Below are 19,751 nucleotides of genomic sequence, written 5' to 3' on the forward strand. Positions count from 1 at the left end.
GTGAGTGTCTACTCTCAGACACAGGGGATAAAGCAGTGAATAAGGCAAATGCAGTCTCTGTCCTCATGGATAACGTATCTGAAAACCCTGGAAAAAATGAACTCCCCTAGTAAAGGTTAGGTAAAGGAAGAGCAGCCCAAATGAGCCTGAGAAGTCCGAGAGACAGGCTAAAGAACGTGCTGTCATGGAAGCCGAGTGAGGACAAAGCCTCAAGGAGGAGTGGCCAACCAGGGCCCATGCTGCTGAGAGCTCAGGCCGGGGAGGACTAAAGAGCATGTCTTATTTTAGCAACTTAGAGGTCATTTTGTCAAGACCAGTTTCAACTGCATGGCAGGGTGGCAGCGGCACTGCTGGTGAATGGGGCGGGTGGAGATCAGCAAACAGGAGATACAGTTTGCTACGGCGTGGAGAGAGGGTGGAACCCAGAGGGCAGCAAAAGAAATTCGGCACAAGCTACATCTCGCTCCTTCAATCCCTGGTCTCCGAGATTTCCCGACACCTTCAAGTACTTCCCTTGTTTACAAAGCTCCCTAGACGCTAGGTGCTCTGAACCTCCCGGGAACACAACAGAGTATTTAAGTGACCTGTCTGACATCATCCAGTTTCCTGAGTCCAAATTTAGGGCTCTTTTAATTGTCCTACCTCCTCTCATCCATCCATTCAAAAAACATTTACAGGTGACTGGTATGTACCAGGCACTGGGGATACATTAGTCAACAAAACCGACAAAGTCACCAGGCTCCCAAGAGCTTCCGTCCAAATCACCCATGATGCTACTCGTACAGCTCATGTTCAACACCATGATGCTTAGAGGGCCTAGGCCCAGTAACAGGGAGAACTGTTCCAAGGTTCTTCCCTTTCACTTACCACCCAGGTGTACAGTTCCTTCTCCACTGTGACCACAGCAAAGTGAGTGTTCCCTGCGCACACCTGTCGGGCACTACAGCCACTCTTGATGACATCAAGCTTCTGGGGGGTAGATTTCCCACCCCCCCAAACGTAGACTTCACTGGTTCGTGATGTTACCACAGCTATGGGTGCTTCGGTCACAGTGCTTGACCTGCCAACAACCCCAGGACAAACATAAAAACAGTATCAAAGAAAAATGCTTCCAGTCTGTTCCCTGAGAAGAACTGCCAATTGTGGTATGAGAAAGTATGTTCTTTCTCGACAACTTATTTCAACCCTCTATCATAGCAGGCTTCGCCAGTCCTCCCTCAGGGCTTCGTCACAGCTCTGCCAGACCAGATTCCAGTCTGATCCCTAACACCTACACTTTACAACATTCACCATGGGAATGATGTCCACTTGAGGGTCAAATTATAGCTTTCTTCTTCTCAGAAATGACTCTCCAACATTTAGGCAGATGTGGGTTCCTGCAAGGATGCCATGGCTACTGGGATCAAACAGTGCACAGACCCAAGAAGACTCCCCTGTTAGGGGACACACAGTATGAATTTTCAAGAGTCTCTTGAGCATTACCTTGGTCTCTTCGTAGGTGCATTAAGCAGAGTGACTTTTTCCTCCATCTCCCTGCCAAAAGAAAAGGTACATGAGCAACATAATAGGTTCTTGCATTGCGATGGTGTTTCTTTAGTCCATGTCACAGATTTAATACTTCTTAACTGTTTGCATCCTACAACATAACATGACTCTCAGGAAAAGTACCTTGATATAACTCAGCTATACGGGGATGGCATTAGACAATTCATTACATCCAAGAGGGCCAGCAGTTTGGGGCCGTCTGTTCTTTTTTTCTAAGAAGTGATCCAGGCTGGAACAGGGGGCCTTGAGGACCTCTGATGCACATGTTTAAGCACCTGTGGACACCTCCATGTAGTCTGCCCGCAACACTGCCAAATCTGAACTTGCTGCCTTTCTCCTGAATCAGCTTTTCTTCCTGACTCTATTTCTGTCACTGGCAATACTCTGCCCCTATTCTCCTAATCAACTAGGCTTAAGCTCTGACTTCTCTCTCCCTTTCTTCAATATTCAAATTGAACAGATTCTATTTGTATAGTACCTGTTACACTCCACACCCCCCGGCGCCTTTCACTTTAGTCACGGGCATCTTTAGGTGGGAACTTCAAAAAGTTTGCATAAAAATATTGATTATGAAAAAACCATGCATGGATTGATTTCAAGGTTTTTGGTTTTGGGCACCAAAATAGACTTACCTTTCAATGCCATTTCTCCACGAGCTCTTTGAAATACCCTCATAGTGGGGCCAGTGCAGAGGCACAGGAGGTTGAAGTCCCAGCCTACAGCACCAGCATCCCATTTGGGTGCTGGTTCCTATCTCAGCTGTTCCGCTTCCAATCCACCTCCCTGCTAATGCACCTGGAAAGGCAGCGGAAGGCCCCTGAACCCGCATGGGAGACCTGGAGGAAGCTCCTGGCTCCTTGCTTCCGATCAGCCCAGTTCCAACCACTGCAGTCATTTGGGGAGTGCGACTTTGCATTGAGAGTTCAGGTCTAGAACCATGAATCCAGCTGAATAAGACTTTTTGTTTGCTCTATATTTGCCATAATTTCCTGTTTCTGCTTATACTATTTTCTCTGGAAAACTCTTATACTTTTCATCAAGATACGAAATTTCAACAAAACACTATGTAAAACCTACAATTATCCCAATAAAAATGTCAATTAAAAATTATCAGATTATTTCAATAAAAAATTGAAACAGTGATAATATTGTTGAGAAATAAGCCAGATAAAAATGCTAAACATGTCTCAGTCCCAAAGGCTGATATTACCTGGATATGCACAGAACATAAATAGAAGGTCACAGTGCTGTATCTGAAACATTATACATAATTCTAGGCCCCAAAACCCAGCTAGAAACAAACTACAGAAAACCAGAAAGGAATAATGAAATGACACAACAGAACAAACTAACACTGACCAAACAGCAGAGGTTATGTAACCAGGTATGCCCTTCATATATTTAAGGACGAGACTTGAAAAGAGCATGGATGTTTGAGTATTTGGAGGATCTAGAAACAAAGTACTGGTATCAGAAAAAAAGGGTAATAAAGCAAAAATAACATAAAAGGATGAAATGCAGACTACAAAATTTAAGAAAGAGAACTTCTGCCTTTCAGTTGAGGTTTGCAGCCTCCTGCAGGAAGTGAAGAGGAAGCACATCCTGCCTACCTCCAGAGAGCTCTGACCCAAAATCAACTTCAGGAACAAACTGCCAGAAGTCAACAAAACTCAACCTCAAGAAACGGGCAAAAGGTATCTGAAGAAGGCTCTTCCAACTCCAAGCCACTGTAAACCAACGCACTAAAAGCAAGGCCCAGTTCAAGTTCACCCTACTTTCTAGTAATTGTTGAGCACCACCTATAGGCCCTGGGCCGAGCATTTCACATGCATTACCTGCTGTAACCATCACCTTATCTCTCTCCACAGAGGAGAAAGCTAAGAAATGACATGTTAAATAACTTGACAAAGATAATGACAGAACTCAGACACAAACCTAAAGAACTGTAGAAACCAAAACCCCACAACTGGAGGAGCAGAGGGCTCTTGGGCCTCATTTACAAATGTTTAACAAAATAGCACAGCTAAGGAAATGAAAATCAAGCAGAAAATACACTAGAGTGGCCGAGTCAGGAAACACCGCCCTTTCTTGCGGTCCTCTGCTCAGGCTCTAACCGGGCACCACCGTGGGGAGAACAATGAGGGACTTCTGGGTACTTCACCTCCTGCGTTTCCTGAGAAGGGGACGATCGAGCAGCTCATCTGCAGTGGGTCTCTGCTCAGGATCCTGAGAAATAAAAACAGGGCTCACTTTCACTTAAAAGAAATGGACAACAGGGGATCCAAAGAGGCATTTATTTACTTTTAGAAAGCTACAGGTGAATTAGTCAAAGAGCACTGCACTCCGAAAGTCAGGACTTCTCAGGTCACACTCCGTGTGCCATGCTCATCACCCCACTATCACCAACACCTGGACACGAATGAGGCCTTTACAGCGCACCTTCCCCATATGCTTACATAGGGCAGTGGCTTTCACAGGAGAAACCTGGGGTGCCAGTTACAAATAAAGATTTCTAGGCTGTACTCACAGAGACTCCAATCCAGTTGGTCTGGGGTGAGGCCCAGGAATTTCCTTTTTTACTTATAAAGCTCCCCCACTCTCTCTGATTCTGATGCCAGTGGTTCAGGGGCCATACTTTGGAAAATACTAGAACTACACAGTAAGGGCACTGTGAGATATCAGGACTACATGATCTTTGACTACAATTTTATAAAATTATTTTATAGAAATGAATCTTGATTTACAAAGTGGAGCATAATTTAACTGAAAAAATAATTTCACAAGTTAATACTTACAAAGCAGAATACAGAAAGTACCATGAATTGCCAACACCTTTTCTCGGTATAGCCACAAATACATCCTGCGCTGGAAGAGGTAGATGTGGTTTTGTGCGGCTTCTACCTATGCCCAAACCCTAAACACTGGGGCTGGAAGGGAAAACATGACTGAATCAACACGGAAATCACATTTACCTGGTCAAGGCACGCATGGACCATCTGAATCAATTCCAAAGAGTACTGGCTAGAATCAACTTCCATTGCCCGAATTCCTTGTACAATCTTCACACATAAGTTGAGCGGATTCTATGAGAAAATGATGACTGCATTGTTCCTGGTTATATAAAGATGATGTTAAAATCTACCAGTAGGGGCTCAGAGATGTCTGTGACCACTATTTAAACTGCCAACAGTTCTGGAACAGGTAGGACTTATTGTTGCAACTATTAGTACACATCAGCAAAAAATGGACAGGATGAGCTGCTGCTACTGGATGGAGTGCAGCCAGCTGGTCTCCACGGAGACTGAACTACGACTATCTGGCCAACAGAGTAAAAGGGTATACGATAATCTGACCCTTCAATGAATCTCAAAAAAACGGAAAGTAGGATTAGCTACACTTCTTGGCTTTCAAGTCCCCCTCTTGCCAACTAGTCTGCTTCTTGGTTTATCCCAGGCCATAGCAGAGAGCTGCATTGGAAGTGGAGCAGCCGGGACTAGAACTGGCGCCATATGGGATGCTGACACTGCAGGCCAGGGCATTAACCCACTGCGCCACAGTGCCGGCCCCCTGCTCCACTTCTGATCCAGCTCTCTGCTATGGCCTGGGAAAGCAGTAGAAGATGGCCCAAGTCCTTGGGCCCCTGCACACATGTGGGAGACCCGGAAGAAGCTCCAGGCTCCTGGCTTCAGATTGGTGCAGCTCCGGTCATTGAAGCCATCTAGGGAGTAAACCAGCAGATGGAAGACTTCTCTTTCTCTCTCTCTCTTCCTCTGCCTCTCTAACTCTACATTTCAAATAAAGAAAGAAATTAAAAAAAAAAAAAAAAAAAAAAAAAGGGAATGAGAGGGGCCAGCACTGTGGCGCAGCGGGTTAAAGCCCTGGCCTGCAGCGCCGGCATCCCATATGGGCACCAGTTTGAATCCTGGTTGCTACACTTCTGATGCAGCTCTCTGCTGTGGCATGGGAAAGCAGTGGAAGATGGCCCAAATCCTTGGGCCTCTGTACCCATATGGGAGACCCAGATGAAACTCGTGGCTCCTGGTTTTGTATTGGCTCAGCTCTGGCCATTGCGGTCAGTGAACGAGTGGATGGAAGACCTCTCTATCTCTCTGGCTCTGCCACTCTATGTAACTCTTTCAAATAAATAAAATAAATATTTAAAAAAATAATAACTAAAGACTGAGAAGTACTGCTTTATACCAGGCTTTACTGGAAAAAGAAAAGACTTAAAGGGCTTTGTCCATAAAACAACAATGATCTTTAATGTGAGTTAGTGTGTAAACTTTCATAAAAAAAAGACCAGAACACTTTAAAAGGTATCATAATTTTCCTTAGCTTTCAAGACATGATGCAGCAGAAGCATAAGAAATGAAGTAAGTGTGGCGCAGCAGGTTAATGCCCTGGTCTGAAGTGCCGGCACCCCATATGGGCACCAGTTCTAGTCCTGGCTGCTCCACTTCTGATCCGGGTCTCTGCTATGGCCTGGGAAAGCAGAAGATGGCCCAAGTCCTTGTGCCCCTGCACCCGCGTGGGAGACCCAGAAGAAACTCCTGGCTCCTGGTTTTGGACCGGCGCAGCTCCGGCTGTTGCGGCCAATTGGGGAGTGAAACATCGGATGGAAGACCCCCCCCGCCCCCCCTCCCCCCGTGTAACTCTGACTTTCAAATAAATAAATAAATCTTTAAAAAAAATGTTTTTTTTTTAAAGAAATGAAATCACCTTTCCAAACTGAAGCATCATGTAGTTGACCTTAGAGACAGTCTTAAAGTCACATTCAAAAAATATATATATATGTACAAGGGACAGTGCAGACACCAGCATCCCATGAGTGCTGGTTCAAGTCCTGATTGCTCTGCTTCCGATCCAGCTTCCTGCTAATGTGCCTGGGAAAGTAGCCATGATAGCCCAGGTACCTGGGTCCCACACACTCATATGGGGGACCAGGATGGAGTCCTAGGCACCTGGCTTCAGCCTGGCCCCGCCCTGGCTGTTGCAGCCATTTGGGCATTAAATCAGTAGATCGAAGATCTTTCTGTCTCTGACTCTCCCTCTCAAATAAATAAATAAATCTTTAAAAAGAAATCCATGTACAGTGCTGGAACTACTTGGTTATGATCATTTCTATGCAAAATTCAATTGGAGATAAATCTGGTCTATGGGACTTTAATAATACACTACTAATCCAGTGCCTGAATATAGGGTATTTTTGCTTACAGTTGATGTCTGTTCAACAAACGAGTGGCTCAGGGATAAGTGGAGTGGACTCGCTTAACCAGGCTGCACTGTTTGCAAAGGCAACGTGAAGATAATACACAACTTACTGTAGCATCAAATGTTCTCTTCAACGTGAGTAGTTCAAAAATGACACAGCCTACTGCCCAGATATCAGACTTGAAGTTGTACTTGACTCCTTGGCAGAGCTCGGGAGACATGTAATACGGAGTTCCCACAAGCTGAATGAACAACAAAGAAAATACAGAATAACTTCTCTTCTGAGGTAACTACATTAACATTTCAACAGCTAAATTAAATTTCCTAGAAACCAGTCCTAACAACAATAAAACATTCATTTAGCAGATCCCCAAATGGCTTTTATGAGATGAAGCCACCGTGGGGAGAAATCTTACTCGTATTCCTACGAAATCTCCTGTGCCGCCTGCGCCAGGGACGACTGTGTGGTACAGGCATCAGACTGTGGGAAGCTCAAGCTTGTGGTTCCTAGGCAGCAGAGGTTTTAGGCACTCAAGGCCTAATAAAGACTTCACACAGACATACTTAGTCAAAGTTCATCATTGAGGAAAAAAACCTAATACTAAATGAAGGAGTTAAGGGTTCAAACTGAAATGCACAGTAGTGAAACTTTTAAAATGGCTCAATTTGGCATTTATTATACTAATTCAACTAATGACTTATGTTTGGCTTTAAAAAAGATTTCTGGCTTCAAGAATAGGTTAATGAGGCTGGCACTGTGGCACAGAGGGTAAGGCCGCTGCCTGCAGTGCCAGCATCCCATATGGGCGCCAATTCAAGTCCCAGCTGCTCCACTTCCAATCCAGCTCTCTGCTATGGCCTGGGAAAGCACTAGAAGATGGCCCAAGTCCTTGGGCTCCTGTACCCATGTAGGAAACGTGGAGGAAGCTCCTGGCTCCAGACTGGCATAGCTGCAGCCAGTGCCGCAATTTGGGGAGTGAACCAGCAGATGGAAGACCTCTTTCTCTCTCTTTGCCTCTGCCTCTGTGTAACTCTGCCTTTCAAATAAATAAATAAATCTTAAAAAAAGAAAGAAAGAAAAAGAATGGGTTAAGAAATGAAAACAACCTGAACAGAAGTCATGCCTCTCAGGGTGGGGCTGTGGTACAGAGGGTTAAGTTCCTGCCTGGAATGCCAGCAGCCCATATGAGAGGCAGTTTGTGTCTTGGCTGCTCCACTTCTGATCCAGTTCCCTGCTGAAGTGCCCGGGGAAAGCATCTGAGGATGGCCCAAGTATTTGGGCCACTGCCAAGCACATAAGAGACTCAAATGAAGCTCCTAGCTCCAGGCTTCAGCCTGGCCCAACCCAGGCAGTTGCAGTCATTTGGGGAGTGAACCAGTGGATGGAAGAGTGCTCTCTGTCACACTGCCTTTTAAATAAATAAATAAAAAAAAAATTTTTTTTTTTTTGACAGGCAGAGTTAGTGAGAGAGAGAGACAGAGAGAAAGGTCTTCCTTCCGTTGGTTCAGCACCCAAATGGCTGCTACGGCCGGCACACTGCACCGCTCCAAAGCCAGAAGCCAGGTGCTTATCCTGGTTTCCCATGGGGTGCAGGGCCCAAGCACTCGGGCCATCCTCCACTGCCTTCCTGGGCCACAGCAGAGAGCTGGACTGGAAGAGCAGTAACTGGGACAGAACCGGCACTCCAACCAGGACTAGAACCCGGGGTGCTGGCACCACAGGTGGAGGATTAGCCAAGTGAGCCGCGGCGCCAGCCAATAAATAAATAAATCTTAAAAAGAAAAAAAGTCATGCCTTTCCCAAAAGTAGATAATGAACTACCCAGTTGTTCTAATAAAACTGATATCCCTCTTTAAACAACGAAACAAAGAAATTTCAGATGGCTTATATGGCAATTCCAATTTTCTTATTATTCCTTATTTGCATTAATTGGTTAAAAACAAAACTCAAGTCTTGATTTTATCAGATTGGTCTTGATATGGAAAATCCACATAAAGATATGATTCCTTTCTTAGAAGCTCAACTTGGCTACCATCACACATACAACTGAGTCCCTGAAGCTGACTCCCAAACATAGAGGTCTAAATCACTTGCAGGTGTATCTGGACATTATCCAAGATTAACATCAGGACAAACTTAATTGTAGTAACTGCCATTTTTAAGTTCTAATAAAGACAGAGTATGAGAAATTTATGAGGTCACTACCCTACAGGTCAAATCCATCCGCTCTTTGCCAATGGTAAATTAGGGGAGCAGGGAGCCCGGGGTTCAGACTGTGTATGATAAAGAACCAAATGTTCTCAGGTCACTGGCCTTCATCTGTAATACAGGACTTCTCTTTGAACCAGAGGCAGCATTCAAAGGAAACACAAGAAGACATGTCCAATACCTTGAGCACAAACATTAAAAAGAAGATAAACTGAAATCTACCCAAGACGCTAGGCTGGAAAAAACAGCAAAGTATCTCGTCAGCTTTTAGAGAAGCCTCTATTAGTCGGTGTTAGAAAGGGCTGTGGGGGGCCGGCGCCGCGGCTCACTAGGCTAATCCTCCGCCTAGCGGCGCCGGCACACCGGGTTCTAGTCCCGGTCGGGGCGCCGGATTCTGTCCCGGTTGCCCCTCTTCCAGGCCAGCCCTCTGCTGTGGCCAGGGAGTGCAGTGGAGGATGGCCCAGGTGCTTGGGCCCTGCACCCCATGGGAGACCAGGAAAAGCACCTGGCTCCTGGCTCCTGCCATCGGATCAGCGCGGTGCGCCGGCCGCAGCGCGCCGACCGCGGCGGCCATTGGAGGGTGAACCAACGGCAAAGGAAGACCCTTCTCTCTGTCTCTCTCTCTCACTGTCCACTCTGCCTGTCAAAAAAAAAAAAAAAAAAAGAAAGGGCTGTGGGGGTGCTAGCCTGTGGCATGGCGAGTAGAGCCGCCACCTGCAGTGCCGGCATCCCATATGGGCGCGGTTCAACTTTCTGCGCTCCACTTCCGATCCTGCTCTATGTTATGGCCTGGGAAAGCAGTGGAAGATGGCCCAAATCTTTGGGCCCTTGCACCCATGTGGGAAGACCTGGAGGAAGCTCCTGGCTTCAGATCAGTGCAGGTCCGGCCGTTGTGGCCATTTGGGGAATGAACCAGCGGATGGAAGACCTCTCTCTCTCTGCCTCTGTGTAACTCTGATTTTCAAATAAATAAATAAATCTTCAAAAAAAAAAAAATAAAGAAAAAAAGAAAGGGTTATGGGGTCAAAGCTGTGATGTGGACAATGACCCTGGAAAGAACATCTGACCCTGCTAATGAACCCCAGAAAGACTTCTGCAGATTTGCATTAAAAATGTGGAGAACTTGCAGGAATATTGGGAAGAGCATGCAAGATTTAAAGGGTACAGTTAAATCTCATGGTGCTAGAAAAGAAAAGCAAAACAAACAAAAACCAAAAAACAAGGGCAACACATACCGTTTCAGCCATGGAATACTCAGAATTAAGTTTCTTTGCTAGGCCATAATCTCCAAGTTTGATCAGGTTTGCCTTGGTCAGAAAAATATTTAATGTCTTTATATCTCTGCAAAAAAGATGCTGCCAATGAAGCCCACATAGACCATTGCTTTCTCTCATCCCCCACCCACCCACCCACCCGGAATCAGTGCAGAACACAAACGAGTGTGCTACCACTGCGCAGGTTCTGCTGTAGAATCCCAAACGGCCCAGGCCGTGATGATCACTTTCAGACACACGTTACAGTGGGGATTCAGGGAGTCGGGGCAGAGAATTAACTTCATCCTCCAGAGCTCCCCAGCACAGCACTGTCTCCCACACCACTGATTCCAGCAGGAAAAGCTGGCGGCGTCAGATGACAAGATGGTGCTCCACGCAACAGTTCCTGTGCAGGGCACTACCTTGTCAACTGCCACGTGGGCTTGAATTAGGTGATATTAAAGCAACTTAATACTTGGGTGGTGTCAGCTTCAAATAATTTGTTGAGGCAGGAGAGGCTGTGTGTCTCCGCAACAACACAACTAGGCTGCTTAGAACACCTAAATACAGCCCCTGTCTTTCTCTACAGATGAACTGATGGCATGTAAAATAACAGAGTCGGCCTGCTCATGCTCTGGCTTCCTCACTGATTGATATGAATCATAACAATATACTTTACTTTTAAAAAGAAAGCAACAACATACGACAGTAACCATTCAGTAAGTATCAAGAAGTAACAGTATGAACAACTCAAAAAGAAAAACCAAACACCTTAGTGTATTAGAATTAATCCTTGGCAATGGTCAATGACTCACTTAAGAAGGGTACAAAATGGGGTGTTTGGCCTAACAGTTAAGCCACTGGATGTCACAGTCCCACCTGGGAGTGCCTGGGTTTGATACCCAGCTTCAGCTCCCAATTCCAGTTTCCTGCTAACCTACACCCTGGGAAGCAGCAGTGACGGCTCAGGTAGCTGGGATCCTGCCACCCATGTGAGAGACCTAGACCGAGCTTTTGGTTCCAAGTTTTGGCTCCTGTGGCCGTTGTAAGCATTCAAGGAGCGAACTATGGGATAGGACCTTGCTCTTTCTCTCGCAAAAAATAGGGGAGGGGGGCAATAGTGTGGAAGTAATCTTATAATGGTTCTCTTCTATACTTAGAAATGAATGGCAACCTGTTTTTTTTTCCTTCAAAGAGCTGGTGAAATCGTACAATTGTACAACATGAATAGGCTTTTATTTAAATTAAAAGAACTCGATTGTAGAATTAAAAACAATTGCCAATGTTTATTGTTCAGAGAAAAACATTTTCTATGAATCCCAATCAAACTAATACAATTTCTCAGGGCACCTTCTAAAAGTCTCAAAGCAGCATTACTTGGCAATCAAGGAAAGACTCTTCCTGGATCAAATACAGCTTAAACTCAGTAAGTGAAGATAGTCTCCTTCATTACTCACTCTTTCCTCTCCTAAGTATATCAATGGAAAAACCTCAGCTGCTTCATCAAGAAAATAAATGTGCCACTAGGAGGGACCTGGGATAGGACTGGCGGCAGGGAACCCATTTCATCAATATTTTCACTCATTACCTATGAAGGATTCCAGCTTTATGGATACAGCTCACTGCCGAAACAATCTGAAATAGGTACCACACTACCATCTGCAGAGACAAATCAATTGCATCTGATCAGAAATAAAAAGCGCCATTTACACACACACACACACACACACACACACACACACAGGACACCACAGCCAGAGGTTATGATCCAACATGACTTGACATTTCTTGCTTGTAGGTTTTGAGTAGGCAAATGAAAGTGGTAGGGGTAGAAAAAGGCACATCACCATAAAATAGTTCCAATGTCATTATAAAATATAGGATGGTGAAGCAGACTTGTGGAAAGAAACCCAGGAAGAACGCAAAGGTATAGAAAACTGGGCATACCAGTATGCAGAAATAGAATCAGGAAAGAAAGCCCACAGAGAATCATGATGTGGAGGTAAAACGCTTAGGAAGCAGCTATAGACAGCTTCCTTGTTAGAGGTTTCCTCTCTCATGAATACCAATCAGAGCCTGCAAGGAGTCTGAACAAAAGGAAAAAAACACTCTTCATTGTTGGAAGAGTAAATACAGAAACAGAATGCAAGAATTGCAACACGACGATTCTAGCTTCCTGCCACAGAAACATGAATTACCTCCTCTTCAAACAGCTTGTCCTTCTGACGAAGGATTTTGTCATACAGGTTCCCTCCTGCAATGAAACGAGACAGGTTGGAACAGCGTACGGAGATGAGAGTGTGCCTCCTCATCTAAGAGGGTTTTAAAGGTGACACAGCCAAGGAGGGACTCTGCTTCCTCTCCAAAGGAAACTACTCCTCTTGGCTTTTCAGGTGGGGACAAAACTTCCTGTCTCTCAAGGACTAGAACAGAAATACTCTTCCAAGATTCTCCCCTCACACAGCAGGCTCAATACAAAGATGGGAAGAATGACATTTTTAAAAGATGAGAATAAGGACTATTCCTGTAGTACCCCAATCAGCGAAGTATCTTCCAAATCAGATGATTTTCTTTCCTAGAACTCTCTCTAGAAGAATCTGCACCGTTTTTGTACAATTTCCCCACTGTGACTGCTACAGTGTCTGGGTTACACCTGTGAGTCAATGTTCTGAACTCACAGGGTGCCTATCAACCATTTTTTTTTCTACTTCACAGTGAAGTTTTCCCCAAATCCAGGGTTCACCCACAGATTATTTCCAATGATTTCTACCTTTGCTAATCTTTCCTCTGGAGGAAAGATTATCAAGTAATATGGGTTGCAAATGATGATGGTTCATCTTACTTTATATCAGCAACTAAATTTACACTTTAGCCCTGGCTCAGTTTTTACAGCTTCTCTTCCCTTGCAATTTAGAAACTCAAGAGTTCTAATAAATGTATCATTTGTTCTAGTTCCTTCTACACATAAAGGAAGTTAACTGTGTAAAGCGTCTGCTATTTCAAAATTTTCTTATATAATTCACATAGTTAGGGCTCACGGGTACCCAAAGCAATCACGATACACAGCTGTCTAGGTAAGCAGTTCAAGTGCAGACTACGCTGGGACCTGTTTAGCATGCAGCTCATGAAAGGGCTCTGTGCATTCTCTTGTGTAACAAAGACAACAGCAAGTACAGCATTGATTGAACACTTGCTACGAACCAAGCACTAGGCTATGAGCTTCACATATTCGTTTAATACAACAGCCCTAGAAGGTAGGTAGTGTCTTCAACACTCATTTTAAGATGGGGCACATAGAAGGTTTTTGCCCAAGGTTATAGCACTAGAAAGTAGCGAAACTTGGGATGCGGGTTCAGTGTCTATTTTCTTAACTAGGCTTCCGTACAAAATGGCCAAAAGAAATCAGAGGCCACAGAAATAAGGCCAAGCTTTACTTTCATTCAGTTATGATCTTTAGACTACTTTTTGGTTGGTTTTAGCTGAAGTCACTATAAATACATGTACATTTAATGAGCTCTGAGAGTTCACTAAATAATGTATCAAATGGTGCCAAGCCACACCATATTCTAATGGCTAACTAATGTCATTTCATGAGGAAGAAACCCTGAAAAATAAATGTAACATCCAACAGCAGAAATAATTTGAAGATGGTGCTGTAATCACAAAGGCCAAGGTAGGTATGAGGGGAAAACCCCTGCCCTCGTTCTGCTATCACTCCTGAGGCCTAGATTACTTCTTTAAAGTGGAGAACTCCACATAAAGGTTGAAATCTTCGTGTGTGCCTTTTCTTCTGCTCTCCCCCTTCAAGGTCAAGTATGAGCCTAACAGTCCTGCCGGAGGAAGTCCCACTGCGTTCTACTTTACCATTACAGTATTCCAGCTCAATCAGCAGGGTGGTGTTGTCCATAAAGTGATTGTAGTAGGCAATAATGTTGTCGTGCTGCAGCAGCGCCAGGATGACAATCTCATTCAAGGCGTCACGACGCTCCTTCTCAGACAGTCGTGTCAAATCCACTTCCTTCCACACAACCAGTGAGTCATCCTACAACACAGGAACAGAGGTGTTGGGCTTTCCTCTTGCCCAACAGTGAATGGCTCCACACCTGGATCTCTCAGCCTAGAAAGAAAACTTCTGAGAGGGGCAGAAACGGATTCCTTCTGTTTTTTCCTTTAAATGCACCTGAAAGATTCTGCATACAATCGAGTCCTGTAATGTACTGCAGGCCCAGGAAAAGTAAAGCATTAAGACATAGTCATGTTGCTGCCACACTTAATTTCATGATGTCACTTTCAGGTAGAATATGGGATGAAGGCAGAACAAAAATCCTATTGAGGAACACAGTGACAGATTGCTAGTCATGACAAGGCACGTGGCAGGGCAGAGGCAGAGACTGGAAAGTGGTTAGCTACAGTTGACCACCACTTCTTGAAAAAATGTTCACTATCTTGCCTCCAGGGCCAGCACTGTGGTGGAACGGGTACAGCTGTGTTGACCGACTCCCGGGGTCTGTGTGGTAACTCTGTGCCTCTTGCCCCCACCACGTTCCTCCTCCCAGAAACAAATCCACAGCAACACAGCTGCTGCCTGCAGTGCCGGCATCCCAAATGGGTGCCGGTTCAAGTCCTGGCTGCTCCACTTCTGATCCAGCTCTCCGCTATGGCATGGGAAAGCAGAATATGGCCCAAGACCTTGGGCCTCTGCACCCATGTGGGAGACCCAGAAGAAGCTCCTGACTTCAGATTGGTTAAGCTCCAGCCATTGTGGCCATTTGGCATTTGGGGAATAAACCAGTGAATGGAAGACCTCTCTCTGCTTCTGCCTCTCAAATAAATAAATTTTAAAACAAACAAACAAACAAAAAACCTTGCCTCTAATTTTGTATTTAGACTTCTTTAGTGATTTTCATTTACCCTACATAGGTAAGAAAGTTATATACCACTTTGCAACTTTCTAATTTATCACATGGGTAATAAGTATCCCACTGTCCTCAACTCTTGCAAACCCACCTGCAGCTCTCAAAGTCTACTTGCTTTTAGAACATCTCCAATTCTTCACTTGACACAGCTCCACAGCCCAGGAGCAAACACCTACACATCTCTCCTCATTCTTCTGAATGCCCCAGCAGGCCTTTAAAACTTTCTTGGCACTGTTCATCGACTCAATGCAACCATTACCTTAATTTTTACCCTTCAGCCTCCACAATGATATCTGTCCATTTTTTTTGCACTTACATACATATGCAACTTAAATGCTATTTGTTTACTAAAACGGCTAACTGGTCTTCTAGAGAGAAATATATGCAACTATATCAAAAAGTTTATGGGAAATGGAATTAAAAGGTAGATTTATTTTGATGCAAAAAAAATTAAAATCCAGGGGCCATCACTGTGGCATTAGTAGGGTAAACTTCTGCTTGTGGTGCTGGCATCCCACAGCTTCTCCACTTCCAATCCAGCTCCTTGCAATGGCCTGGGAAAGCAGTAGGGGATGGCTCAAGTGCTTGGGCTCCTGCACCCACGTGGGAGACCTGGAAGAAGCTCCTGGTTCTTGGCTTCAGCGTGGCCCAGCCCTGGCCATTGTGGCCAACTGGGGAGTGAACCAGCAGACCAAAGATCTGGCTCTCCCTAACTCTGCCTTTCTAATAAAAGAAATAAATCTTAAAAAAATTTGAAATCCACGCATATGAAGTAGCTGCAAAAAGTTAATGCAAATGTGTATTATTAAGACCTATCTTTAGGGGCCAGCGTTGTAATGCAGTGGGTTAAGCCAGTGCTGGCGACACCAGCCTCCCACATCAGAGCACCAGTTTGAGTCCCAGTAATTCTGTTTCAGATCCAGCTTCCTGCTAAGGCATCCAGGAAGGCAGCAGATGATGGGCCAAGCACTTGTGGGAGGCCAGGATGGAGTTCTGGGCTTCTGGCTTTGGTTTAGCCCAGCTCTGGCTGTAGCGGCCATTTGGGGAGTGAAGCCGCACATGGAAGATCTCTCTTTCTGCCACTCTTTCAAATAAACAAATCTTAAAAAAAAAAAAATCTGAAAAAGTCAATCTTTTTGGTACCAAAATAAACTTATTTTTAAATTCTATTTTCCACAAACATTTTGAAGGACCTTCATTTAAGTGTCTTCATATTAACTTGATAAATTCAGATCTAATAAAATATTGGGGATAGGGTAATACTATGCAATTTGGGGGAATAAACAAATTTAAATCAAAGCAAACTTAATCAAGTTTGACAGCATGAAGACTCTAGTTCTAGTCCACGATTCACTTCTGATCAAAGTGGGCAAGTCACTTAAAAATTCTGAGTTTCTCCAGTGAAAAAACAGGAATACCAACACTCATCCCCTCTCTCGAGTGACAAAAAGAAAAGCAATTACTAAGAATAACAATACTAGTAACGCCAACATCATCTATCAATGTGGCATTAGGATAAAAGAACATGTGAGGTGTGGGTGCTTGGCCTTGGCGGTTGAGAAGCTCATATCCCTTATCAGAGCGCCAGGGTTCAACACCTGCCTCTGGCAGGATTCTGGCTTCCTGCTGATGCAGGCCCTGGGAGGCAACAGTCGGCGATGGCAGGGGCCCCTGCCTCTCACAAGGGAGGCTGGGCTGAGCTCCAGGCTCTGGGTTTCCACAGGGCCCAACCCCAGCAATTGCAGGCATTTGGGGAGCTTTCTCTATTTGTCTCTGAAAACTCCCACCCTCTCCCCCCCCCCCCAAAAAAAAAAACACACCACCACACACCCAAAATATTCTCTTAAATCATCTCTCCTCCACCTTTCAGTGTCTGCTGGCGTGGCACACACACCAGAACCGCGGGTGGCTCACCAGCTGATGAATCACCTTCAGCAATCCCAACAAGTCTTCGTTAAATACTTATCCCAAAGCTAGACTTTGAGGACTTGGCAAACTCAATTCGGTTTAGCTTTTGGAGGCAGCATCAGCAATGCAGGGGTGTAGAGAAGTGTACCTTCTCTACTTGGGAGTCAGTGACCCCTGCATTTCTCCCCAGGATCTGCAAGTGTGAAAATGTGGACGGGGAGAGGGGAGAGGGGAGATTATCCAGGTTCTCAAGAGTCCTTGTCTCCCGCAAGAGTAAAGGCCAGCAGCTTAGAATACACCATAAAGTATTTGCCGGGTAGAAGTGTTGCAAAATAAACACTGAAGAAACCAACATATGACCATCTAACCAACGATCAAGAAAAAGCCCAACAGCGTGCACACTTCTGTACTGAAGAATGGCAAAGCCAGTGGAGTGGCTACTGGGGTGGGTGTTTTGAAGCTACGCCCCTCCTCCCCACCTCGGCCTTGGAGAGCTCTACGGAGTGACAGGAAGGAAGTTTTTGCAAAAGCTCACAATCGGAGGTCACTCTGCAAAGCACTTTCGTCTGACTCTCAAAATAATCTTTGGGGGGTGGCGGAAAGAAAGGATTTTTAAAGCAGTTATCGCTGGGTCCATTTTACAGATGGGGAAAAGAAGGTTCAAGGATGATTCACGGACTTGGTCAGCGCCCCGCGTTAAACTAAAAACGCCCAGGCAGGAACAGCAGTGAGCTCGCTAATTCCTAGTGCAGCTGAGTGGAAAGCGGTGGAGACCGAGACGCATGCCCTGCGGGCGCCTGCACACTGAGCGAGGGCGAGGCGCGACGCGGGGGAAGCCGGGGCGGGGAAGCAGGGGCTGGGCGGCCCGGCGGCGGCCGGAGCGCAGGCCGCTACCTCGGTGCGGCGGTACAGCGTGGCCTCCCCGAAGGCGCCGCGGCCCAGGATGCGGATGGGGATGTAGTGCAGCTCCTCCTGCTCCGCCGCGCCGCCGCCGGCTCGCGGCCCCGCACTGGCGCTGGGCCCCGCGCTCGGCTCCCCGCCACCCCCGGACTCGCTCCCAAAGTCCGAGTTGATGGAATCGCAGTGTCGCTCGTACTCGCCCAGAACCGACATGGCGGCGGCCGCGGGCCTCCGGCACCAGCCTGCGTGTCCCCGGCGGCGCTGCCCGCGGTCGCTTCAGACGCCGGCCCGCGGCTCCGTCAGCCTCGCAGCCCCGCAAGGCTCCATGGTGGCTCCTGCCCCCTGACCCGGAAGCAGTTCTCGGTGCTTCCGGCCCCGGCCGGCGGTTTCTCCGCCTTCGTTTGCCCACTCGATGAATCCGGCGGCCGAGGCTTCCCGCCCTCGGGAACAGCGGGAGAAGTGAGGCGCCGCGCGGGGGGCCGCAGGGCAGCGAAGGGCCCACGCGCGGGCAAAGGCGTCAGCGGTGGGACGCCGTGCTGAGCGTGTGGGCCGTTCCCACGGCACCCTGCCACTGGCCAGCCCCCACAGAGGTCGTTGGGGTCCATCTTGGCGGCAGCCCTGTCCCCGGAGTGGTGACTGGGGAGCCGGTTCCTGCAGGGTTGGCAAGGATTAGAAAGCTTGCAGTGAGTACCGAGAGGCGTTATAACAAGCTCAAATATTGGCCCGGTAGCCAGTTTGTGCGCCCGGTTCTTTCTCCCAGAGCTCCCTCTTCCGTTCCAGCTCTCAAACTATTTTAAGTGGAGTCTCCCGACCCTCTTCTTCCCCTCCTCTTTGGCCAGATTCGGCATTCGCCGGTGCGTTTTTGCCCGGCTGCGCACCTGGCCGTCCTGCCCCCGTGGGAAGCTTCCCTCCTGCAAGCCTGGTTTCCACAGTCAGGCTGTGGCCCTGGGACCCACCGCGCAGGGACAGCGGGCAGCATCTGCTGGGTGTTCTGCTCTGGGCATCGTGCCGAGGGTGCTTCTGTGTATGACGCCACCTAATCCTCACTTCTGTTCCCATTTTACAGAAACATGAGGTTACGCGGGGTGACTTCAGTCTGGCTTCGGAGCCGTGGAAGGGAAAGATGTGGGGCCAGGAGAAAGCCACGTGGCGGGAGCAGGGCCTCAGGTTTGAGGTTTTGAGGATCAGGGGAGTGTATGGGGGAAGTTCTAGATGATGTTCACAAAGCTTTTTTTTTTTTTACAGGCAGAGTGGACAGTGAGAGAGAGAGACAGAGAGAAAGGTCTTCCTTTGCCGTTGGTTCACCCTCCAATGGCCGCCACGGCCGGCGCGCTGCGGCCGGCGCATCGCGCTGATCCGAAGCCAGGAGCCAGGTGCTTCTCCTGGTCTCCCATGGGGTGCAGGGCCCAAGCACTTGGGCCATCCTCCACTGCACTCCCGGGCCACAGCAGAGAGCTGGCCTGGAAGAGGGGCAACCGGGACAGAATCCGGCACCCCGACCGGGACTAGAACCTGGTGTGCCGGCCGCAAGGCGGAGGATTAGCCTAGTGAGCCGCGGCGCCGCCCAAAATTCAATGTTACAAAGAACTCTGATGGCCCTGTGGAGGACAAATCCTGGGGGCAATTTATACCCTGAGAAGAGGTGCATGTGTAAGGAACGCACCTGGAGTGAGCTTTGTGGTAGAGCAGGTGAAGCCGCTGCCGGGGACACCCGCATTCTGTATCTGAGTTCTGGTTCAAGTCCCAGCACCTCTGCTTGTGATCCAGATCCCTGCTAATGCATCCTGGGAGGCAGAAGTTCATGGCCCA

At 47.0% G+C, this 19,751-nt stretch overlaps 1 protein-coding gene and 1 long non-coding RNA gene across 3 annotated transcripts in view; one reads left to right on the forward strand and one right to left on the reverse strand.

Annotated features, from left to right (window-relative positions):
* Positions 1 to 18,319, reverse strand: part of NEK9 (NIMA related kinase 9) — a 42,388-nt gene extending 24,069 nt beyond the window's left edge. The window contains exons 1-10 of one of the 2 annotated variants that reach the window (XM_002719640.5): positions 17,937 to 18,319; positions 14,083 to 14,260; positions 12,417 to 12,472; positions 11,807 to 11,877; positions 10,201 to 10,306; positions 6,867 to 6,998; positions 4,518 to 4,628; positions 3,707 to 3,771; positions 1,483 to 1,533; positions 868 to 1,060 (exon numbers count right to left, since the gene is read on the reverse strand). In XM_002719640.5, coding sequence (XP_002719686.1) covers positions 868 to 1,060; positions 1,483 to 1,533; positions 3,707 to 3,771; positions 4,518 to 4,628; positions 6,867 to 6,998; positions 10,201 to 10,306; positions 11,807 to 11,877; positions 12,417 to 12,472; positions 14,083 to 14,260; positions 17,937 to 18,155 — 1,182 coding nt within the window. In that variant the 5' untranslated portion in view covers positions 18,156 to 18,319. The remainder of the gene's footprint in view (positions 1 to 867; positions 1,061 to 1,482; positions 1,534 to 3,706; positions 3,772 to 4,517; positions 4,629 to 6,866; positions 6,999 to 10,200; positions 10,307 to 11,806; positions 11,878 to 12,416; positions 12,473 to 14,082; positions 14,261 to 17,936) is intronic. The other variant, XM_017349386.3, reaches the window with a different exon arrangement.
* A 188-nt stretch (positions 18,320 to 18,507) lies between these two features.
* Positions 18,508 to 19,161, forward strand: LOC138847225 (uncharacterized). The gene is made up of 2 exons (XR_011384932.1): positions 18,508 to 18,625; positions 19,009 to 19,161. It is a non-coding gene; the product is annotated as an uncharacterized lncRNA (long non-coding RNA).
* The last annotated feature ends 590 nt before the right edge of the window (positions 19,162 to 19,751 follow it).

The sequence above is a fragment of the Oryctolagus cuniculus genome, chromosome 20, assembly GCF_964237555.1.
Source record: "Oryctolagus cuniculus chromosome 20, mOryCun1.1, whole genome shotgun sequence".
Classification (NCBI taxonomy): Eukaryota; Metazoa; Chordata; class Mammalia; order Lagomorpha; family Leporidae; genus Oryctolagus; species Oryctolagus cuniculus.